This window comes from Rattus norvegicus, chromosome 1 (assembly GCF_036323735.1).
Source record: "Rattus norvegicus strain BN/NHsdMcwi chromosome 1, GRCr8, whole genome shotgun sequence".
Classification (NCBI taxonomy): Eukaryota; Metazoa; Chordata; class Mammalia; order Rodentia; family Muridae; genus Rattus; species Rattus norvegicus.
Genome location: NC_086019.1, coordinates 43,426,197 through 43,446,653, shown reverse-complemented (window position 1 = coordinate 43,446,653; position 20,457 = coordinate 43,426,197). Strand labels below are relative to the sequence as shown.

Here is a 20,457-nt window from a genome sequence, read left to right as displayed (position 1 = left end):
CACTCCTAGAGACAGGAGCTCAGTGGCTGCCAGCCTATTTCCCAGTTCATTAATAGACTCAAGGACATAAGGTGAAAAGGGATAGAAGATATACCTGGTGTCCTTTGCTAGCCTCCTTATTCCCACATAAAGTCACAGGCCCCTACACATACATGTGCATACCTCTCTCTCCAGCTCTAGCTCTCGTTCTCTCTCACACATACACGCAAAAATCAGAGACAATTTATAAGTTTATGTTTCATATATTTAAAATAAGATAAACTATCTAATAGAAAGTATTCTCAGTAGTGCTAAGATTATGGTTTTCTGCAATATATTTGTCCAACAGAAGTTTTGAAAGAAGGGAGAGACTTATTTATGATAGACTCAAAACCATGAGAAGGTTCCTTCACTGTTAAGAGTATTTGGTGAATAAAACTGAAGATGATTCATCCATCCTGTAAGACTGGGCTTGTGTGAGAGATTTTGATTCTAAAGAACTGAGGTCAGCCCTGTTCACACTTTCAAAGCCACCATTAGGAGCAGTAGTAAAAGCATGCATGCTTCTTATCGTCCCTCAGACCTATATGAGGGCTATTCAGATGAGTCACTTTTTAAACTGTGTACCTGTAGATGTCTCCTCCTGATCATAGAGTTTCCTCTCTTCCTTTATTCCAGCAATTCCTATCAGCCTCAAAACCAAGGTAAATCTAAAACTGTGGGTTATAAGTGGTACAGCTTCTATCTTGTATATCCTGGCTCCAACACTAACCATGCACAATGCTAAGTTAGTTGAATTGTTTCTGAGCCCTGGAAAGCATGTAGATTAATGTTTTAAGACTCTACCATGTTACCATGTTCTCATGGTTACACGTTGTACATGTGGATTGGAATGCCACTCCAAAATCTACAAATAGTTCATTATTATGTGTCAAATTGTATGCAGACAGATGATAGTTTTTGTTAGGCTGGAGAGATAGTTAACAGCACTTGCTACTGTTCAGAGGACTGGAGTTCAGTTCCCAGCACCCACATCAAGTGCTTTACAACTGCTAGTAACTCTGATACCAAAGATCTGACTCTCTCTACGGTTACTACTGACACCTACACGCATGCACACACACACACACACACACACACACACACACACACACACAGACACCTAAATATAAAATAATTTTAAATAATATTTTCAGAAAACCTCTGTACATGGTTAAGATTTAAAGTGGTCAGTAACACTAGCCCAGATGCTCCACTGTTCTGAACTCTGTGCTCATATTGTCCCAATGTACGCATGAATCTAGGGATTCCGGTAAGTCTCCATGTGCTAACTAATGAATTAATGGGTGCTTTAGTGCTGAATATTAATCTAGGACTGGTACTTTTTATATTTACTTATTTTCTCTGTCTGTCTCTGTCTCTGTCTGTCTCTCTCTCTCTCTCTTTGTGTGTGTGTGTGTGTGTGTGTGTGTGTGTGTCTCCACTTAAGTAATAAAGCATGTGTATAGGTCAGAGGACAGCTTGCAGAAGTCAGTTCTTTCCTTCTGCCATGTGTGTCCCAAGGATAGAACTCAGGTTGCGAGGCCTGGCAGGAAATGGCCCAGGGATGGCACTTTGGGAGACCTTTTTTTCACCCATGATATATTTTTGCTAAATCATCAGAGAATGTATTAGTCATGCACAATGGCTAAATTTCAAAAGTATGAGGAATTTATGAACTGCATAACTGGAGAATCGTATCCCATGCCTTAGTTCCTCCCTCGGGGAGACAAGTGATCAGTGCAGAAGTTCTACGTGGCGCTGTGAGGGCTAGCTTGCTCAGCAGCCATGTCTTTGAGGCAGGCACAGGGAACAAAGTGGTGGTGGTGGTGGTGGTGGTGGTGAGAATGGATCAGTCTTTCCAAACATTTGATGATCTCATAGTCAGGAAGAGCGAGAGAGGTCACATTCAAGCCCAGCATACTGGAAACCACTTCCCTGAAGTCTGCCAGCTGCAATTGCAAGCAGAGACACATTAGCTGGAGAAGGAAAAAACATGCCACCATTGCTGCATCAAGTATACCAACAATAACAAGAAAGGAAACCCCAGACTTGCATGAGGTAGGCAAATTACCCACTCTAGCCTGAGTCCTCTAAACTATGAATAAGTAGGCTTGCCTGCTAAGTGACCTCTGAAATCCCTGCAGGTTCCCCAGGCCTCAGCAGTTTCATAATCTCTTTCGAGTCAATGTGTGTATTTGTTACTGAGTTGAGGCCCCCCAAGAGACAATTGTTCCTGAGACTCTGACCTCACTAAGTCTGTTCAGAAATCCTGGTTAAGCAAAACGATTAACTGAGAACATGCTCTGCAGCCTGACAAGGGACTCTACAGATGTTGGTGTGAGCAGAGAAACATTTCCGCCTTTGGGTCGTTAACAGGGCAATGGGTTTCTGAAACTCAAAGGAAGGAGTAAGGTATTGAAAACAGAAGGACTTCTCTGTTCTTCTTAAGCCAAAGACTGCTACCTCAGTGTGTAGTTCTAAAGCTGGGCTGATTTGAGATTTCTAGGTGTCTGTCAAGTGGGAAAGCAGAAGCCAGGGGCGATGGTTATAATGGGCCCCATTGTTATAATAGATATTATTCTGGGGGTTTGCTATATTTAACATTTAAATACGTAGCATCACCAGACCAATCCCCTATACATCAGCTCTCTTCACATTCTCCCAGGGTAGTTTCTGTTGCCCTAGGCTACCATCGGCAAAACAGGGATATCCAGGGGTATCTAGGCAAGCCCTCACTAAATACCTTTCATTTCAGAAAAGATTGCATGCACATCAGGAGTGCAGCCTGCAGAGGGAGCACCATCAGAAGAACACCATCCACACGCCAACCCCATGCTCATTTATCTCCAACTTCTTTCCCATAATGGTCCAGCCTGGGAGATGAGAGGGTCTTATTTGTACACCACACCCTCAAAGTGTATATGGAAATATAGTCCTCGATGGTATGGTTCTGGCTTTGTGAGCTAATTAGGCTTGAGATCATGATGCTGGCTTCTCTAAGACAGAATTGGTGTCCCCAGAGCTTTTACCATTGGAGGGTGCAGGAAGACATCATGTGTAAACCTAATTCTCAAGCCTGTAGTCCTAAGAGAAATGGCAGCCTGCTTATTACAAGCTGCCCTGGTTCCCACACTTCGTTACAGCATCTAAATAGAATAAGGTACCAGCCTGGTCTCTCCAATGCAAACGTTTCCCTTGGAGTTTCCCACCCTCTTGAATATGGCCAAAACTCACAATTCCTGAGATGCTTTCTTCCTGAGAATGCTTGCCCTTAGAGTTTGGCTCTTCCCAGCTCTGTCTGACACATGAGTCAAAGCAGAATGGAGAAAAGAAAAAAATCCCCAGGACTAGAGTCTATTCTCTGCCCTTTTCAGCTTCAGAAAGTGACACACCAGTCAAAGGCAGTAGGGGTCAGACTGCCCGGGACAGAGTTCTTTATGTTTGACCTGATGTGTTCAGGAGATAAAATTCTCCTTGTAACCAGCCAGCCAGCGTGTACTTTTTTATGGCTTACATCTGTGCTTGGTCAACCATGAAGTCTGGGTGCCACTGTTGGAGATTGGAGGCTGTTTCCTGCAACTGATCTCTGTGGGAGATAAAGCTTCTCTGAGCTCCGAGCCCTGCTTAGCATTAAATGTGAAGGGACAATCTCCAGAGGCCATTATCAAAACGCAATTTAAAGCATCTCATCACCACCAGACGATGGGTTCACACTGGCTTTCTAATGCTTTGATAAGAGCATTAATTTTTGTTTCTTTTTTATAGTCTATGTCACAAAGCATAAATTGCTTTTCTTGGCCAAGAAACTCATGATTCTTGGCCAAAAAAGATGCTGGAGAGTAGGCTAATCTGTGGAGATGACACAGAAATCCCTACACATCGCATTGGAAGAAATGTATGAATGATGCTTCCTTTGGAGGTGCATATACAAAATTAGAGGGGTTCAGGGGAGCTAAGAATGGCCCTGCACGACTGGTACAACCATTCTGGAAATCAGTCTGGAGGTTCCTCAGAAAATTGGACATTGAACTACCTGAGGACCCAGCTATACCTCTCTTGGGCATATACCCAAAAGATGCCCCAACATATAACAAAGACACGTGCTCCACTATGTTCATAGCAGCCTTATTTATAATAGCCAGAATCTGGAAAGAACCCAGATGCCCTTCAACAGAGGAATGGATACAGAAAATGTGGTACATCTACACAATGGAATATTACTCAGCTATCAAAAACAATGACTTTATGAAATTCATAGGCAAATGGAGGGAACTGGAAAATATCATCCTGAGGTAACCCAATCACAGAAAAACACACATGGTATGCACTCATTGATAAGTGGCTATTAGCACAAATGCTTGAATTACCCTAGATGCCTAGAACACATGAAACTCAAGACGGATGATCAAAATGCGAGTGCTTCACTCCTTCTTTAAAAGGGGAACAAGAATACCCGTGGCAGGGAATAGAGAGGCAAAGATTAAAACAGAGGCAGAAGGAACACCCATTCAGAGCCTGCCCCACATGTGGCCCATACATATACAGCCACCCAATTAGACAAGATGGATGAAGCAAAGACGTGGAGGCCGACAGGAGCCGGATGTAGATCTCTCCTGAGAGACACAGCCAGAATACAGCAAATACATAGGTGAATGCCAGCAGTAAACCACTGAACTGAGAACAGGACCCATTCCGTTGAAGGAATCAGAGAAAGAACTGGAAGAGCTTGAAGGGGCTCGAGACCCCATATGAACAACAATGCCAAGCAACCAGAGCTTCCAGGGACTAAGCCACTACCTAAAGACTATACATGGACTGACCCTGGACTCTGACCTCATGGGAAGCAATGAATATCCTAATATTCATTGGAAGGGGAAGCCCTGGGTCCTGCTAAGACTGAACCTCCAGTGAATGTGATTGTTGGGGGGAGGGCAGCAATGGGGGGAGGATGGGGAGGGGAACACCTATATAGAAGGGGAAGGGAAGGGGTTAGGGGGATATTGGCCCGGAAACCAGGAAAGGGAATAACACTTGAAATGTAAATAAGAAATACTCAAGTTAATAAAAAAAAAAAAAAAAAGAATGGCCCTGCACTCGGATGACATCCCCATTCCCAAAGCAGTCCTTAGTGTTAAGTGTGTGACTATGCATAAGGCTTTTAAACCCTCCTGTCATGTCCTGAGGAAGATTCCACGAGCAGATTTGCATCTACCTGCTGTTCTCTCCTCTCTGCTTCATCCAGAGACTTCTTCAGGATCCTCAGCTCACTGCTGGCCAACTCGATCATGGCCCTGGTTCTTTCCTGGTTTGCTTGAGCCTCCTGCACTGTAGTTTCCAGCTCTGACATGACCAGCATAAGCTTTTTCTCTGCATTCTCCTTCATCTTCTCCAGCTCACCTCGGGATTGATTTAAGTCTTCAATGGCTTTGGTCTGTTCCAAAGTTTTAATCTAAGAAGTCAAGAGAATGATGGTCATTTCCCTTGTACTTCCTTAGGAGAACTGGATGCAAAGATAACTGGGAAATCGGTGGAATTCGCTACTTCCTTATGAATGAACAATGGATTTCATCCCAAGTGGCTATGCAGACCTTGTAGAGCAGAGCACCTTTATTTGATAAATCAATGCACTTAAGTTGCAGACAGCATGGCTCACGTAGGAGATCGCTAAAATAAAACCTGCAAGCAAGTTGGACTTTCTGTGCTAACCAGTGGATCCCTGTGCCTTGCAGATAACAACAGTAGTGGCACAATGTCTGCTCCTCCAGTGCTGTCACAGGGAAACCCCTCAGGAGGTCTCCCTCATCTCTGTGGGGAAGATCTCTATAGGCTTTTATTTATAAAGAAGTTTCCAGATGTGGACATGAGGTAAAAAGTTGTCATTGAAATCCTATGCAGACAAAGGGCAGAGATGGTCCCCAGCCAGAGCCTCACTTTAAAGCCCTAGTGGAGGCTCCTGGGATGGGAGGTGTGTCCTTGGGAGTTTGAGATCACACTGTAGCTGCTTACAAAAGTAAGGAAGGGCTGCCTCCAGCACAGCTCCCAGGACAGACCGGATGGGGGAAGTGAGGGAATAAAGGAAATATGAAAAGACAGACAGACACACACACAGAGAAAAGCTGGGATCAGGTGGTCTGTGCTCTTTGCTGGAGAAACCACATTACTGCAGAAGCTCAGCGTTCTTACTATAGAGATTGAACAGAGGCAGAGGCAGAGAAATTGCATACAGCTGGACAAGAAGGTGGGTTATTTCATACAGATAAGCAGGCAGGGGTTATGGTATATGGCTGGATGGAAGAGACAGGTTTGGCTAATCTTGGTAGGAACAGCCTCTGTCAGGGAGTCATCTTCAGGCTGTAAACATCAAAGGGAAGAAAGCTATGGTGGTCATTTTCTGTACACACTGTCAACAGCCACACTTGGACCAGTGGAAGGCTTTGTCCTTCTTCCATGAAACTCTGGAGTCAGGACATGAATCACAACATGGATGGAGTACAAAAACATCCCTGGGTGAATTAAGACAGACACAATGGAAAATGCGATAAAATTTCACCTATGAGATACATGGAACAGGCTAACTCATTCAAAGGCAACAGAAGTTACCAGGGCTGGGGAAAGGACGAAATGGGAGTTGTTTGCAACAAACAGATTTTCAGTTTGAGGTGATGGCAAGGGCTAGAAATGGGAGGCAGTGAGATTCTTACAGCTCTCTGGATACACTCAGCACTGCTGCAGTGTATACCTAGGAACAGCTAGGGAGCTGGGTTTTATAATACACTCTTCCACTGAAACATTAAGAAATCTGAAATGGTTTTGTAACAGCAAAGATTTGGAAAGGACTTTAAAATTAAATACAAGCCAGGCATGCTAGCTGTGGTAGCTAATCTGTTGACTGATCCCTTCACTGAGGAATCATCTAGATCCAATCCCCCTGTGAGTATATCTGTTCAGGAATGTCTTGGTTACCTTAATTGAGGTGGGAAGACCCAGCCCAATCAGGGCAGTGCCATTACCAAGGCAAAGTATTCTAGGTATAGGAGAGGGGAGGAATCAAGCTAAGTACAAATGAGCGAGTGAGTGAGCACACATTCATTCCTCTCGGCTCTTGACCGTGGAGGTAATAGAACTAGATGCTTCAAATACCTGCCATTGTGACATCTTTGCAACGATGGACTGTAACCTGGAATTGTAAGCAAAAATTAACCCTTATCTTCTAAGTTGCTTTTAGTTGAGCTATTTTATCACAGCAACAGATGTAAAATTAGGACGGTGGTGCATGCTTTTAATACCAGCACTTGAGAAGCAGAGGCATTAAGATGTGATGATGTTCAGGGCCAGTCTTGCCCACACAGTGAGTCTGGGTCAGTCTGGACTACATAAGAGCTGACCTCAAGAAAATCCAAATAAGTAAATACAAACAAGCTACAAGACGAGAGCCACTAAGATGTTCAAATAAATAAAAGACAATTACAAAAGTTATCAGGGAATTAGGGGAGTTAGAACCCTCACATACTGTTGGATTAAAGATAAGATGGTGCACTAATATGAAAGGCAGTTTTGAAAATGTTAAATATATAATCCATTGACTCTCATCCCCCATACTTGTAAGCCAGAGAGAAGGAAGGCCAAATGCCCTCACAAAAAGTTACACACAAAGTTCATAGAGGCTTTACTCATAATCACAAATCGTGACCACCCAAACATCCATCAATTGATGGATGGGGAAAATACAGTATAGCCAAACAATGAAGTGCATTAGAGAGGAAACAGTGAACCCTAAAACATCATGACAAGAGAATGAAGCCAACTGCCAAAACTCACATGATTATCTCCTTATGAAAGAGACAGGGAAAAGGTCTGAGACTACTGGGAAGGAGGAATGGGGAGTTATAATTTATGGGTACAGAGTTTCTTTGTGTATGCTAAAAATATTTTAAAATAAGATACTGTTTTAATAAGTCTGTAAATATACTTTAAAAAAACACACAGAAACGCATATTCTGAAATGGTGGCACTCTTTTGGAAGGTTCCAGAAGACTTTACAGGATACAGGACATCGGTGACTGGAGGGTGTGCTTTTCAAAGTTACACCTCTTCCTTGATGACCTCTTCACAGTCCACTCCATATCCACCCTCCTCTACTTCTACCACCACGGTGTTCTACAGACATTCACAGAACCCAACAACTCGAAACGGAAACCCTGAAACTGTAAGCCAAATACTTCTCCCCTTTGCTAGGTCGCTTACATCAGGTGTTCTCTCCCAGAGATGAGAATGCAGACTATCAGGAAGGACTAGATTGATCCACAAATCAAAATGCTGACAGAAAGGGGAGAGGCAGACAAGAATAAATTTGGACCACAGGTAGAAAGTGCAGTCAGGGGCTAGCACGTTCACCTGGTGCTGGCCTTATGATACAGCTTCACTCTGACTGAGTGACTGATGGGTGGCACATGGTGCCCTGGTCTAAGGTTCTCAGGATCTCATTAGTAAAGAAGAAGAAAGCTAGGAAACTAAGGCACGATTTGGAGGAAATGTGACTATCCGAGATTCTCATGCATGTCTAGCAGGACAATCAGACTTATCCTACTGGTACAAATTAAGGAAGTCTGCATCAAATGCCAGCTGTTAAGCTCATAAATGAAAAACCAGCATCACAACTTTGTAAAAAGCCAAATTGCTTATGCTTGGTCTGAATGCTTGTGCCCTCCGAAATTCAAATTACAGAGAAGTGCTTAGAGTAATGTTCAACATCCTTAGTTACCAGGGAAATACAAATCAAAATGACCCTGAGGTTCCACCTTATATCAAACAGAATGGCTAAGATCAAAAACCTCAAGTGACAGCAGACGCTGCCAAGGATGTGGAGGAACACTCCCTCAAAATTCTTATATCTTAACCTCCAAGGAGATACTGTGAAAAAGTGGGGCCTTTAAGAAGTGAACAGGTTGAGTTTCAAGAGGAATAGATGCCCGGGGTGGTTTGAACAAGAGTGGCCCCCATGAACTCAAGTTTGAATGGTTGGCCACCAGGGAGTAGAATGACTTGATAGGATTGGGAGGATTAGGAGGAGAGGCCTTGTTGGGAACAGGCTTTAAGGTTTCAAATGCCCAAGCCAGGCCTCTCTCTCTCTCTCTCTCTCTCTCTCTCTCTCTCTCTCTCTCTCTCTCTCTCTCTCTCTCTCTCTCTGCCTAAGGCTCAGACTATAAAGGTCTCAGAAACTTCTCTAAATTTCTCTAACACCTGTCTGCTTCTTACCATCCACCCCACCATGATGATAATGGAGTAAGTCTCTAGACCTGTAAGCTTCGTTTTTTTAACAGTTGCCTTGGTCATGGTTCTTCTTCACAGCAGTAGAACAGTGACTAAGATGCCTATAAACAAACAGAAACAAGGCATTGTATGCCCTGATAGAACAAATAAAACTCGCTTGCCCCCTTACACCATATGAGTACACAGCTAAGGAGGCTTGTGTGAACCAGGAAGCAAGATTTGAGCAGACATCAACTCTGTTAGCAACTTTCCAGACTCTAGAACTCTGGAAACTACATTTTTGTTGTTTATAAGCCACCCAGCTTGTGGCATATTGTTTTGACACTCCAAAGACTAAGATATTTTTCTAGACAGAGGCCAATAGCAATAGTAAGTATGCTTGACCTCACAGCCACTGATCCAGTTCTCTGGGGTGATACGAACTGTCTTGGGACTCTGACAGCAGCTGTGAACTTGAAGTCTAGAAGTCAAAAGAACACCTTCTACAGCTCTGGAAATATACAGAAAATAAAATGCCGGGCCTTGGGATAAGGGCAGCACGGAGAAAGGGATAAGCAAAATGACAGCAGAGCAGGTACTTAAGATGAGGAAGGCACAGGTCTGCAGGAGCCAACTTTGATGATTACTCCTGCAGATTCCCTGTTGATTCCATTGTAGTGAGAATTTCTTTGTTCTTAACAAAAAAGAACTTGGGGAATTATTAAGGGAGGTGTGTAGAGAGAATTTCCTGTAAGTGTCACTTGTCAGTAAAAAGCCTATGGCCAATGAGCTGAGGCAGGAAGTAGGAGGCCGGACAGTGGCAGCAAGAGAGGGAATTCTGGGAAATTGTGAGAGGGTACAGGAGATTCAAGAGCCAGATACTAAGGAAGAAGCAGTCCAGGACTGAAGGAGAGATAACTAACCAGCAGGTAGCTGAACTCAGGATAAAAGAAAGTGGAGATTCACCTTGGACTTGGACGCATGAAGCTGAGAAGAAATTAAACATAGGAAAGGCACAGAATAGATTGAATAGGTTAAATATGCTACAAGCTAGTTGGGGATCAAGCCAGACCTTGTGGCCTAGGCATTGATTAATAAATGATGTTCCAAGTTGTCACTAGAGGACAGAGGGTGGGAAGGAAAAACTGATTTATTTTTTTACAGTGGTGTGTCAAGGTGTATGCAAAGTACCCTCCCACGATTCAGCTTTCCACTCTGGCTGAGGAAACATGCTGAGATGTCTACCAGAGGTGACAAGCGGGTCACAGTTCAGAGAAGCTGTAGACAGTCCTAATGAGAAGAAAGAGGGACAGACTCTGAATAAGCAGAGGTTTTATCACAGCCCAGAGGTGTCAGGTCCTTGCATAGCTTAGGTCCCAGAGCCCCGACTTGGTACAGCCAGAGAATGAGGAAATGACAGGCACATTAGCATCTAGAACACTCAGATGGAAAGCCGCAGCACCCAGAAAATAAGCACTACATAGAGTCGAACATAGAGGTCAGGTTGTTGCATAGAGCTGAACATGGAGGCCGGGCTACTACATACAGATAAACAAGGAGGCAGAGTTATTATATGCCAGTGAATAAGGAGGTAGATGTTCCTAATCTCAGTAGGAGTAGGCATTGTAGGGGAGCAGTCTTCAGGCAGTAAACATCCAGAGGGAGAAGCTACCATGGGCAGTCTCTGTGCTGTCCAGTCCAACCACAGAAAGGCTTTGCTAACTCTCTGAGCCGTTCACTAGGGAAGGCCTTACCACTGCCATGGGCTGATGCATTAGGGCCTTGAGATGCCTATGTTCATGTCAACCGCACATGTTCACTCAGGACATCACTGGTCCCCTAGTCAGAGAACTGCTTGGATTCTTGTCAAGGGATGGGGCAATGAAGGGTGTGCCAAGTCAAAGCCACCAGGACAGAGCTGGGAGCCAGCAGGATTGACAGACTCTAAAGTCAAGCCATCAAGCCCACAGCAGATTCCTAGGAGTGGGGTGAGACTAAGTTGGTTTCTTAATCCCCCTGAGGGAACTTCTCAGACCAGCTCAGAGTTCATCAAGCAAGCAACTGGCCTCTAATTTTCCTCCAGCAGGGCATAACTGGCCATAAACAAGATTGATGTACCATCGAGAGGCCAGCCAGAACAGGGAAGGTTCTCAGGGTACCATTCATGGTAAGCACTGTGCGTAATCTGCTTCCCAGAGAACAACCATGTAATCTGGTGGCCAAGTCTTTCTTACACAGACGTGTCAAAGACCCAGACAGTGTTGAATGCAGAGTCTAAGTCTGCAGATGCAGTTGTTAAAGACAATGCACTAAAAACCCCTGACAGATGTCAGAGTGCATGATCTCTGCATGGATCATGGTGGCAATGTTCTAAGGCAGTGGTTCCCAACCTTCCTAACACTGTGACCCTTTTGTTTCTCATGTGGTGACCCCCTCCAACTATAAAATTATTTTCTTTGCTACTTCATAACTGTAACTTTGCTACTGTTATGAATTATAATATAAATATCTGCTTGCACTGGTCCAGGGTCACAACCCAAAGGTTGAGAACCACTGTTATGGCGTCTTAATGGTCAGAACAGATGCTGAGTCTATGAAGATGAAGATATTTGTAGGAGATGCCCCACTCTACAGTCTCTCCTCACTCCTTGTCCCTCACAGCACACATTCTGGGAGCTGGCAGCAGTTACCCTCACCCCAGAAAGCCTTTACAGGCCCTGCTCACTGTGCGTGGGAAAAGCAATCCAGGAGGCCTGGGGTATTTTAGAACAGAGTTCACTCCATGGAAGAGGAGCAAAGGGCTACACTGGCTGACTGGGAACTAGCTCCAATGGGGAAGAACTTGGGAGTAGCTCTGTGCAGGGGAGGTGTAGAAAACGACAGAGAAAAAAGACTTGCCTGTGGCTGGCAGCTATTGTCTGCTCTGATGCTTTCTTGGGAGGCCACAAAGAAGACATGACTGGCTCTCCCATGGGTTCTGGAGCCAACTTGGAGCCTCAGCTCCTAACAGGGCTAGGCCACATGCTACAGGCTGACAGTTAAAACTCTCCATTAGATAGTTAATCTTCCTTTCTTTCTCACTGGCCAGAATCAAGACTTATTCCATGGGCTGACCCCATTTAAACAAAGTCAAGAGACTGAGTCCTCACCAGTGGAAACATAGAACTGTTTTATCTTTCCAGAAAACAGCCAACAGGTTGTTCTTCAGGCCCTTCCTCCTGGCTGGAGCCCCAATAAGTATGTGGCACTAAGAGAGATTTCTGAGGAGGAGAGAGGATGAAAGCATTGGCTAGAACACTCAAGTTGAAATCAGAATAGGCTGGGCTTCTGATGGCCGCTAAGGGGTTCTTGTAAATGTGGTATGTTGGTACCTTACACACACTTGAATGCGTACACACACACACACACACACACACACACACACACACACACACACACACATATCAACTGAGTGCTGAGGATTTTCCCTGAGGCCCATATATGTAAGACAAGCACACTGTCATTAAACTACCCCAGTCCTTGATTCTTTTCAGTAAAAAAAAATAATTAATGCCTTCCTGTCTGAGCCTCAGATATTGTGTGATGTTTCTATGTATCCCATAGAAACTGAGAGCTGTCAATAAAACATCTAGCCATGGAGAAGTTACACAAAACCTCTTCTACATCGTCTAGAATTCTACCACAAGGTTTCAGTGCCTGCAGTCGTTTATAAGGTGATGCTTCTGCCAAATCACAACACTACATTAATAATCCCAGGTTAAGGAGAAAAGAATGAAGGTGGGGCTGATGCATAAAATCATACATTTATACAAACTGAAGGCCAAAGTACACCACCATGTGCACAGGGGTTTCACACTAAGAAGATGAAACACGTGGAAGACCAGACTCCATCATGCAGGATACAGGACACACTCGAAAATGCCACCACACATTCTTATTAATGTCGATTTTAGTGACACTGAATCACAAGTGTCAATATCATTAATTTTTTTATTGAGTCTTCATCCTTTGATTTCTAAATTGGTTGCTGTTTCATAATGGCAAAAATGTAATGCAATTAATAAAGCTATATAATCTTAAGTGTCCTAAATAAACAACATCACACATCTATGCAGAAAAAAAATAGCTTTGTCTTTCAAAAAAAATACTTTCATGATACTTAGATTTGCACTCCAAGATAACTTTCAACAGCTTAAATTGAACAGTTCATCTGGAAAGGGTTTTGTTTTCTCTTGGTCTAGAATTCAAGGGAAACCTTAATGCATAGGTCTTTACAAGGAGACATTCAGACAACCTGAAGTCAAGGTCTTCAGCCTTAGTTTTGGACAGACATGGAAATGTGCGTGAAGCTGGACCACAAATGTTCATAACAGCTTTATCTGTAACAGTCCCAATGAGAACAACTCAGACACCTAGTACTTGCCAAATGGACAAATCACATGTGGTACATCCAAGTAACGGATCATTATTCACCCATCAAAAGGAATTAACCATCAACTTGGCTGGGTCGAAAATGTCCCACATTTGGGAAATTGGTGTTATAGATGTTTCCTGGAGGGTGTGAGCAGGCAAGATTAAAAATAGGTTGGGGGTTTTTTGTTTGTTTGTTTGTTCATTTGTTTTTGTTTTTTGTTGGGTTTTTTTTTTTTTGCTTTTGTTTCCATTGCTTTACCAAAACAGACTTCTACTATGTAGCCTAGGATGTCTTCAAATGCATGATCCTCCTGCCTCTGTCTCTGCCTCTGCCTCTGCCTCTGCCTCTGCCTCTGCCTCTGCCTCTGCCTCTGCCTCTGCCTCTGCCTCTGAGATGTTACAATTATAATTGAGACTCCAAACCTATTTCAAGGCAGATTTTGCTAACAGTGCCTGTCCTCCTCCCCTTCTTTAGGCCTTTTCTACAATATGTTTTTGTACTTGCTAGTTTTATGACAACTTGGCATGAGCTAAAATTCCAACCCTTCAGAGAGGATGAAGTTCCAACTAAGAAAATACTTTCATAAGATCTGCTGTAGGCAATCTTGGGGACATTTTCTTAATTGATGTTCAATGGAAGAGGACCCAGCTCCCTATAGATAGAGCCATCCCTGGGCTGGTGGTCCTGGGTTCTGTAAGAACGCAGGCTAAGCAAGCCATAAGGACCAAGCCAGTAAGCAGCGCTCCCCACGGCCTCTGCATCAGCTCCTGCCTCCAGGTTCCTGCCTTGATGGCCTGATGAACTGTGAAATGGAAGTGTACCCCAAGTAAATCTTTTCCTCCCCAACTGACTTCTGGTCATTGTGTTTCATCCCAGCAATAGTGACCCAAATTAAGACAAGTCCCTAATTCTCAGTAAATAGAGTGTCTATTACTTTCCTGTTTCCTCCTAAATACATTCCTATCTAACAGAGACCCCTGTCACTGCCCTGCAGGACACAGAAATATTCTAAAGAGACACTTGTGTCTCTCAATCTGACCATCAGATTGTTGAGACAATGGACCCCTGAGAAATGGAAATTTCCCTGGGAATCTCATACAGGGGGAAGAAAAAGGCCCAGACAGCTGTCAGACCATTTATGGAATGAGACTTTACACACTGAGCCATCTCGCCAGCACCACCTTTTTCCCCTCTTTTCTTTGAGGCAAGGATTTCATGCAAACCAGGCTGGCCTTGAACTATCCATTCAACCAAGAGTGACCTTGAACTCCTGATCCGCCTGCTCCTCCCAGTGTTACCGGCATGCACACACTACCATTCCTTTGTGTACACTTGGAGGCACCTTGGCAGAGAGGAGCAGAAGGAAGGAGCCATCCACTTGCCTTGAGTTCACTGGTGTCCGCCAGTTTGGCTTTGAGCTCAGTGTTGTACTCCTGACACGAGCTCAACTCCTTCTGCATCCTCTCCACTTTCTTCTCCAGCTTCCGCACAGAAAGATGGGCCTCATCCCTCTCCATGGCCAAGGCCGAGCGCGCCTCTTTCTCCTGCTGCAGCTGGGTAATTTTCTGCCGAAGGAGGTTCATATGCACTTCTTTGCTCTCCAGTCTTTCTTTCTGAGTCTTTAGCTGGTTTGATACAAATGGATTTTTTTGAAGAAAAAAAATAATTGAACAGTCAGTAAATATAAATGAATTACTCAGATAATGTCGATTTTTTTATCTGCACTTCAATGAGACTCATTTGCAAACCATCAAAAAAGGTCACTGGGTTCCTTTCCCTGATTGAATTTTTTTATTCGTATTTTTTTCTGAGAATTAATTCTGTAGCTACAAAGTATGGGACAAAAGAGCCCCCACAATATATGAGGAAAAAAGTCAGCTCTCCCCAGCTGCTTCATCCAATGTTCTGTGCCTCATAATCAAAATGTAAAATTACTTTTAAGATGAATAAAATAGGCTTATCAAGAGCAGAATAAGTAGACTATAATAAGACACAGACAAGTCCTCTTCAGCGCTCAGTGGCCACGATCCCTGCACCAGTGTTTTATGAAACAGTCCCACATCCTACTGAAAACCTGCCCTAGATAATCTGAGCCCCCTTAGAACTGGCTGAGAAGTTCCGAGGATGCAGGCCAACATATTCCTACAGAAAGATGCACCCAGGAGACTTTTAAGGAAGCTTTGTTTACAATCTTTGACTCTCAGAAACAGACTTCATGAAGATTTTGCTTCTTCGAGCTCTTTGTGTTATGCAGGGCCCGCGAGCTCCTCCAACCAACCAGAGGGTAAGGTCTTGGAACATCGCTTATGCTGCCAATCGAGTTGATGAAGGGAATTAGAATGGTTTGTAGGAAATGACTATGAGAAAGAGCATCTCCTGGGCTCTGCCTGTCACTTCACCAGGCAGATATTAAATCCAGGCAGCGATGCCTTTGATCACAAACACTGGGAGTGGGGATAAAGAAGAACTGTCAGGTGCCTGGGCTGACGACTGACTGCAGCATTACCCTTTGTTGTGCCTTAAATCTTATGACAAGGTTGAAGGACTTACTGAAAAAATTACCTTGCTTTTCTTGCCTATCGGTGATAACTGTGTCTAGTCCTGAGTCATGCCTTAACAAACCTTCCTGATAGTTCTCTAACCAACTCCCTTTTAACATTTTTGAATAATGGTTTCATTTGCTCTTTGAAATTTTCAAATATGTGTAGGATGAATTTTGATTTTATTGAAACCTTAGTCACTCAACCTATCTCCTGTTCCCAGCAGGATCTGCCTCCTCCTGACCACAGTCCTCTGTCACTGCTATTTTATAATCATTATTAGTATTACTCCTATTGCATTCCCTCAGAATCCACTAAGTGTGGACAGTGTCCCCATGGGTGTGGCACCATCCAATTTCTCTAATACACTTTTATGTATTGTGTGTATGGTGGGAGGCCACATACATGCCACAGCATGTGTGTGATATGTGGAGGCTATAGAAAAGCCTCTCCTTTTGGATACCATGGGTCAAACTCACCCTGCCCCCAACTCCCCCTTCAGTCACTTCGTACCAAATAGCATTCTGATGCAAATGTCCACTGACAGATTCTGTACACTGGTAATGTACAGATGACAAAATCCTTAAAAAGAAATAGCACTAGGCATCAAGAGAGGAAATCAATTCTCTGAGGAGAAGGGAAGAAAAGAATTGTGGTCCAATTCGACATTCCTGATGGTGACCAAGTTTTCCATCCTCTTTCTATAGATAGATAGATAGATAGATAGATAGATAGATAGATAGATAGATATCTCATAGATGATAGATAGATAGATAGATAGATAGATATCTCATAGATGATAGATAGATAGATAGATAGATAGATAGATAGATAGATAGATAGACAGACAGACAGATAAATATTGCTCCAAACACACTGAACTGCAGTAGAAGCCATGTGAGGACAGAGTTTATTCGGTTCAAATTTTCTGCTTCTCAAATTAACTCCTCTGTGGGGTGTATGTCTTTCTTGTCATAATATGAAGAAATAGACAGTATGTGATTCTCCCCAGGTTACACCATATGGCAGGGTCCAAGGACCCAGCTGTGACTCACTGTACCACCTCTACATAGAAAGTTTCTCCTAAGAAGCATTACAACACATCTGTGTTTCCTTCTCTCTCTCTCTCTCTCAATGCTAATCATTGTAAGACTAGTGATTGTTTTATCCCTTTTATTTGTTCTTCCATTCATTTATTTACTCTAAAGCATTTCTAACTCTGCCTTCGGTCAGATGAAAAGAGAGCCCTTCTCTGTGCTTTCTGACTCAATAGAGCTGGTATGCACAGAACTGCTCGATGCTCCCAGCTTCCCTTTTCCCTCAAAGGAGCAGAAACTATGAGTTTAATGTCTGTGTCTGCACGTTTCTCTTGCACAGGTTCTGCCTGGAGAATTGTGCCGAACGTAACTTCAGCATCTTCCAGAATCTCCTTTACGAGACATCATTTGCATCTTTGGCTTCCTTCTTCCCCTCCCCAACCTTCTGCATGAAACACAGACAATCGGTTCTAGAGACTACTTTGGGCCATGTAGGTGAAGACCATGGCAGGGATGGGCTGCCCTCAGATCTTCAGACTGTAGAATTGAGACTCAGCTCCTAAATACATAACTTTATAAAATGCTTTGTAAACGCACTACTGATCATGGTGGGAGAAAATCATCTAAACACTTGGGCTCTCCAGAAGTTTCTCTTCCCAGTCCTTCAAAGGGTGATGTTGCCTACCTTTCTCTGTAAGTTGTGAGCCATGGTCTTGTTTTCTATGACAGCATTGCTCTCAAGGTGGACTAGCTGCTCTATGCGAGCTAGAACTACGTCCAGACGCATGTCAAAGCCAAGGTCAGCAGCTATGTGGCCCAATTTCATTTTCTCTGACAGCTGGTCCAGAAATTTCAAGTACTAAACCCAGAAACAGAAATGAAAATGAGACATGGAAGTTAAGGTGGTTCTCTGTAAGGTCAGGCCAGAGCTGGGCTTCTGTCCTCAAGATTTGGTAGTGAACATTTAGACAATCTTCCCAATCTCTCTCATCTTCCTGTCTAAATACTCTGGACTTTCCTGGCCTATAATCTGGACATCAGTTTAATATCAAACACATTTGTAAGCCCTTCCATATGATGAATGGGCTATATCTCCAATTCTACCCTTGGTCTCTACATGTCTTAGCCAAGTGCCACTGAAGCCTTGCCCTTCCCAGGCTGTCCCAGCACTTAGCAATCACTTCAAAACCAAAGCCCTTCATACATGCACAAAAGCTGAAGAAGAGTTTGGGGGTGGTTTTGTTGTTGGTTTGGTTTGGTTTGGTTTGATTTGGTTTGGCAAAGTGCTTTTACAAGGCTGGAGAGGTGGCTCAGTTGGTAAAGTGTTTACAGTACAAGCAAAAGGACCTGAGTTTAAGCCCCCAAACACACATGTTTAAAACATCCAGACACTGAATATGCCTGTGATTCCAGCATAGGGATGCAGAGACAGGAGTGTGCCTTGGCACTCACTGGTACAGCCAAATTAAGTTTCAGTGAGAGACCTTATCTCAAGAAATAAGACCAAAAGCAACTGAGGAAGACATGTTTTCAACCTTTGTCCTACTCATACACAGAACCACACAGAGACACACATGGGGACGGGGGTGTTTTTAGGAAATGTTCTTTAAAGTGTTTAATTCAACATAGGTAGACAGAACTCTAAAGCACAATTGTATGAATTAGTCATAGTTTGTATTCTTTTAAATATTTGACTTATTTTCATGTGTGTTCTTGCCCGTGTGTGTGTGTGTGTGTGTGTGTGTGTGTGTGTGTGTGTGTGTGTGTGTGTGTGTGTATGCCCCATGCATGCAGTATCAGAAGTGGCCAAAAGACATCAGATCTGCTACAGCTTGAGTTCCAGACATCTGTGAGACATCATGTGTGTGGGTGCTGACAGGGCCCTCTATAAGAGCAGCACATGCTTATAACCCTTGAATCTCTCTAGCCCCCATAGCTCATATCCAACAGACTAAACTCCCTCAAAGCTTAAAGAGCTTCCTTTGTTTGGTTGCTATTGTTTATCTGAGCAGGTTCAGATCCAGAATGCTAACTGTGTGCTGAATGAGTGCATTAATCCATCTTGCTCTATGATAATTGCAGGATTGGGGGTCTATCTCTGATATCTCCTTCTCATTGCAGTAACTCCTTAGCATCTGGCATTTTCAGGCAATTAGCTGTTGAAATGAGAATAATTTCCTGCCATTTAAGAGTTTCAGCTTAAAGTCCAGAACTATCTATATTTCAATCATCAGGATGACATTATGTGTAAGTGCATATTTTCCAATTTTGTTAAGTAGCATACAAATAAATACAACTTAATCATCTGTATAATCTACAGAAACTACCAATATAGCATCATTCACTATGCTTTGATGCCACGGACAATTTTATATATGTGATGTCACACTGCCAGTTCCTTCTTGCCTGGTTGCTCTCCCTTTGGGATATTATCTCATCTCTTACCTGTGCTTGAGCATGACCTAGCTTCTATTTATTGCATTTTAAGAGGAGGAAGAAGACATATCCATAGGTCAGTAGGATTAATATAGTGAAAATGGCCATCCTTCCAAAAGCAATCTATAGAGTCAACGCAATCCCTATCAGAATTGCAATATAATTCCTCACAAAAATTGAAAGAACAAATTTCAATATGAAAACACAGAGAGAGAGAGAGAGAGAGAGAGAGAGAGAGAGAGAGAGAGAGAGAGAGAGAACAGGATAGCTAAAAACAATCCTAGGTAATAACAGGACTACTGGAGGTATTACCATCCCTCATCTCAAATTTTACTACAGAGCCATAGGAATGAAAAGTGCATGGTATTGGCATAGAAACAGGCATATTGACCAACAGAGTTGAGTTGAAAACCCAGAAATAAATCCACATGACTATGACAAATGGACAGACTACTGGGAAAAAAATCTTTACCAATTACATATCTGAGAGAGGCTTAACATCTAAAATTTAAATGTCTCTTACTGCTTCTATTTGTGTCCCATTTATTCTGCATGGCAGCTCTACAACAGGTAAGAAGGGATTCAGTTGAAACCAAACCAAAGCCCCGCAGACCAGGTGGCTCTTTCAAGGAATTTAACTAGCCCATGAAAATGGCAGTTGATGGGAGCTGGAGGAACAGCCAGCCCAGCAATTTAGTGTATGGCCTGTTCTTGCCCTATGTTTGTTTCCCAGCACCCATTCCAGTGACTCACAAGCACT

The 20,457-nt window shown here is 43.3% G+C and overlaps 1 protein-coding gene across 6 annotated transcripts in view; it reads right to left on the bottom strand.

Annotated features, from left to right (window-relative positions):
• Positions 1-20,457, bottom strand: part of Ccdc170 (coiled-coil domain containing 170) — a 107,183-nt gene that overhangs the window by 11,539 nt on the left and 75,187 nt on the right. For 4 of the 6 annotated variants that reach the window (XM_017589888.3, XM_214760.11, XM_039099604.2 and 1 more), the window contains 4 exons: positions 17,947-18,120; positions 15,067-15,309; positions 5,234-5,470; positions 223-1,970 (listed from right to left, as the gene is read on the bottom strand). In XM_017589888.3, the coding sequence (XP_017445377.1) occupies positions 1,770-1,970; positions 5,234-5,470; positions 15,067-15,309; positions 17,947-18,120 (855 nt within the window). In that variant the 3' untranslated portion in view covers positions 223-1,769. Of the gene's footprint in view, positions 1-222; positions 1,971-5,233; positions 5,471-15,066; positions 15,310-17,946; positions 18,121-20,457 lie in introns of those variants that run through there. The other 2 variants (XM_008758712.4, XM_017589887.3) reach the window with 2 other exon arrangements.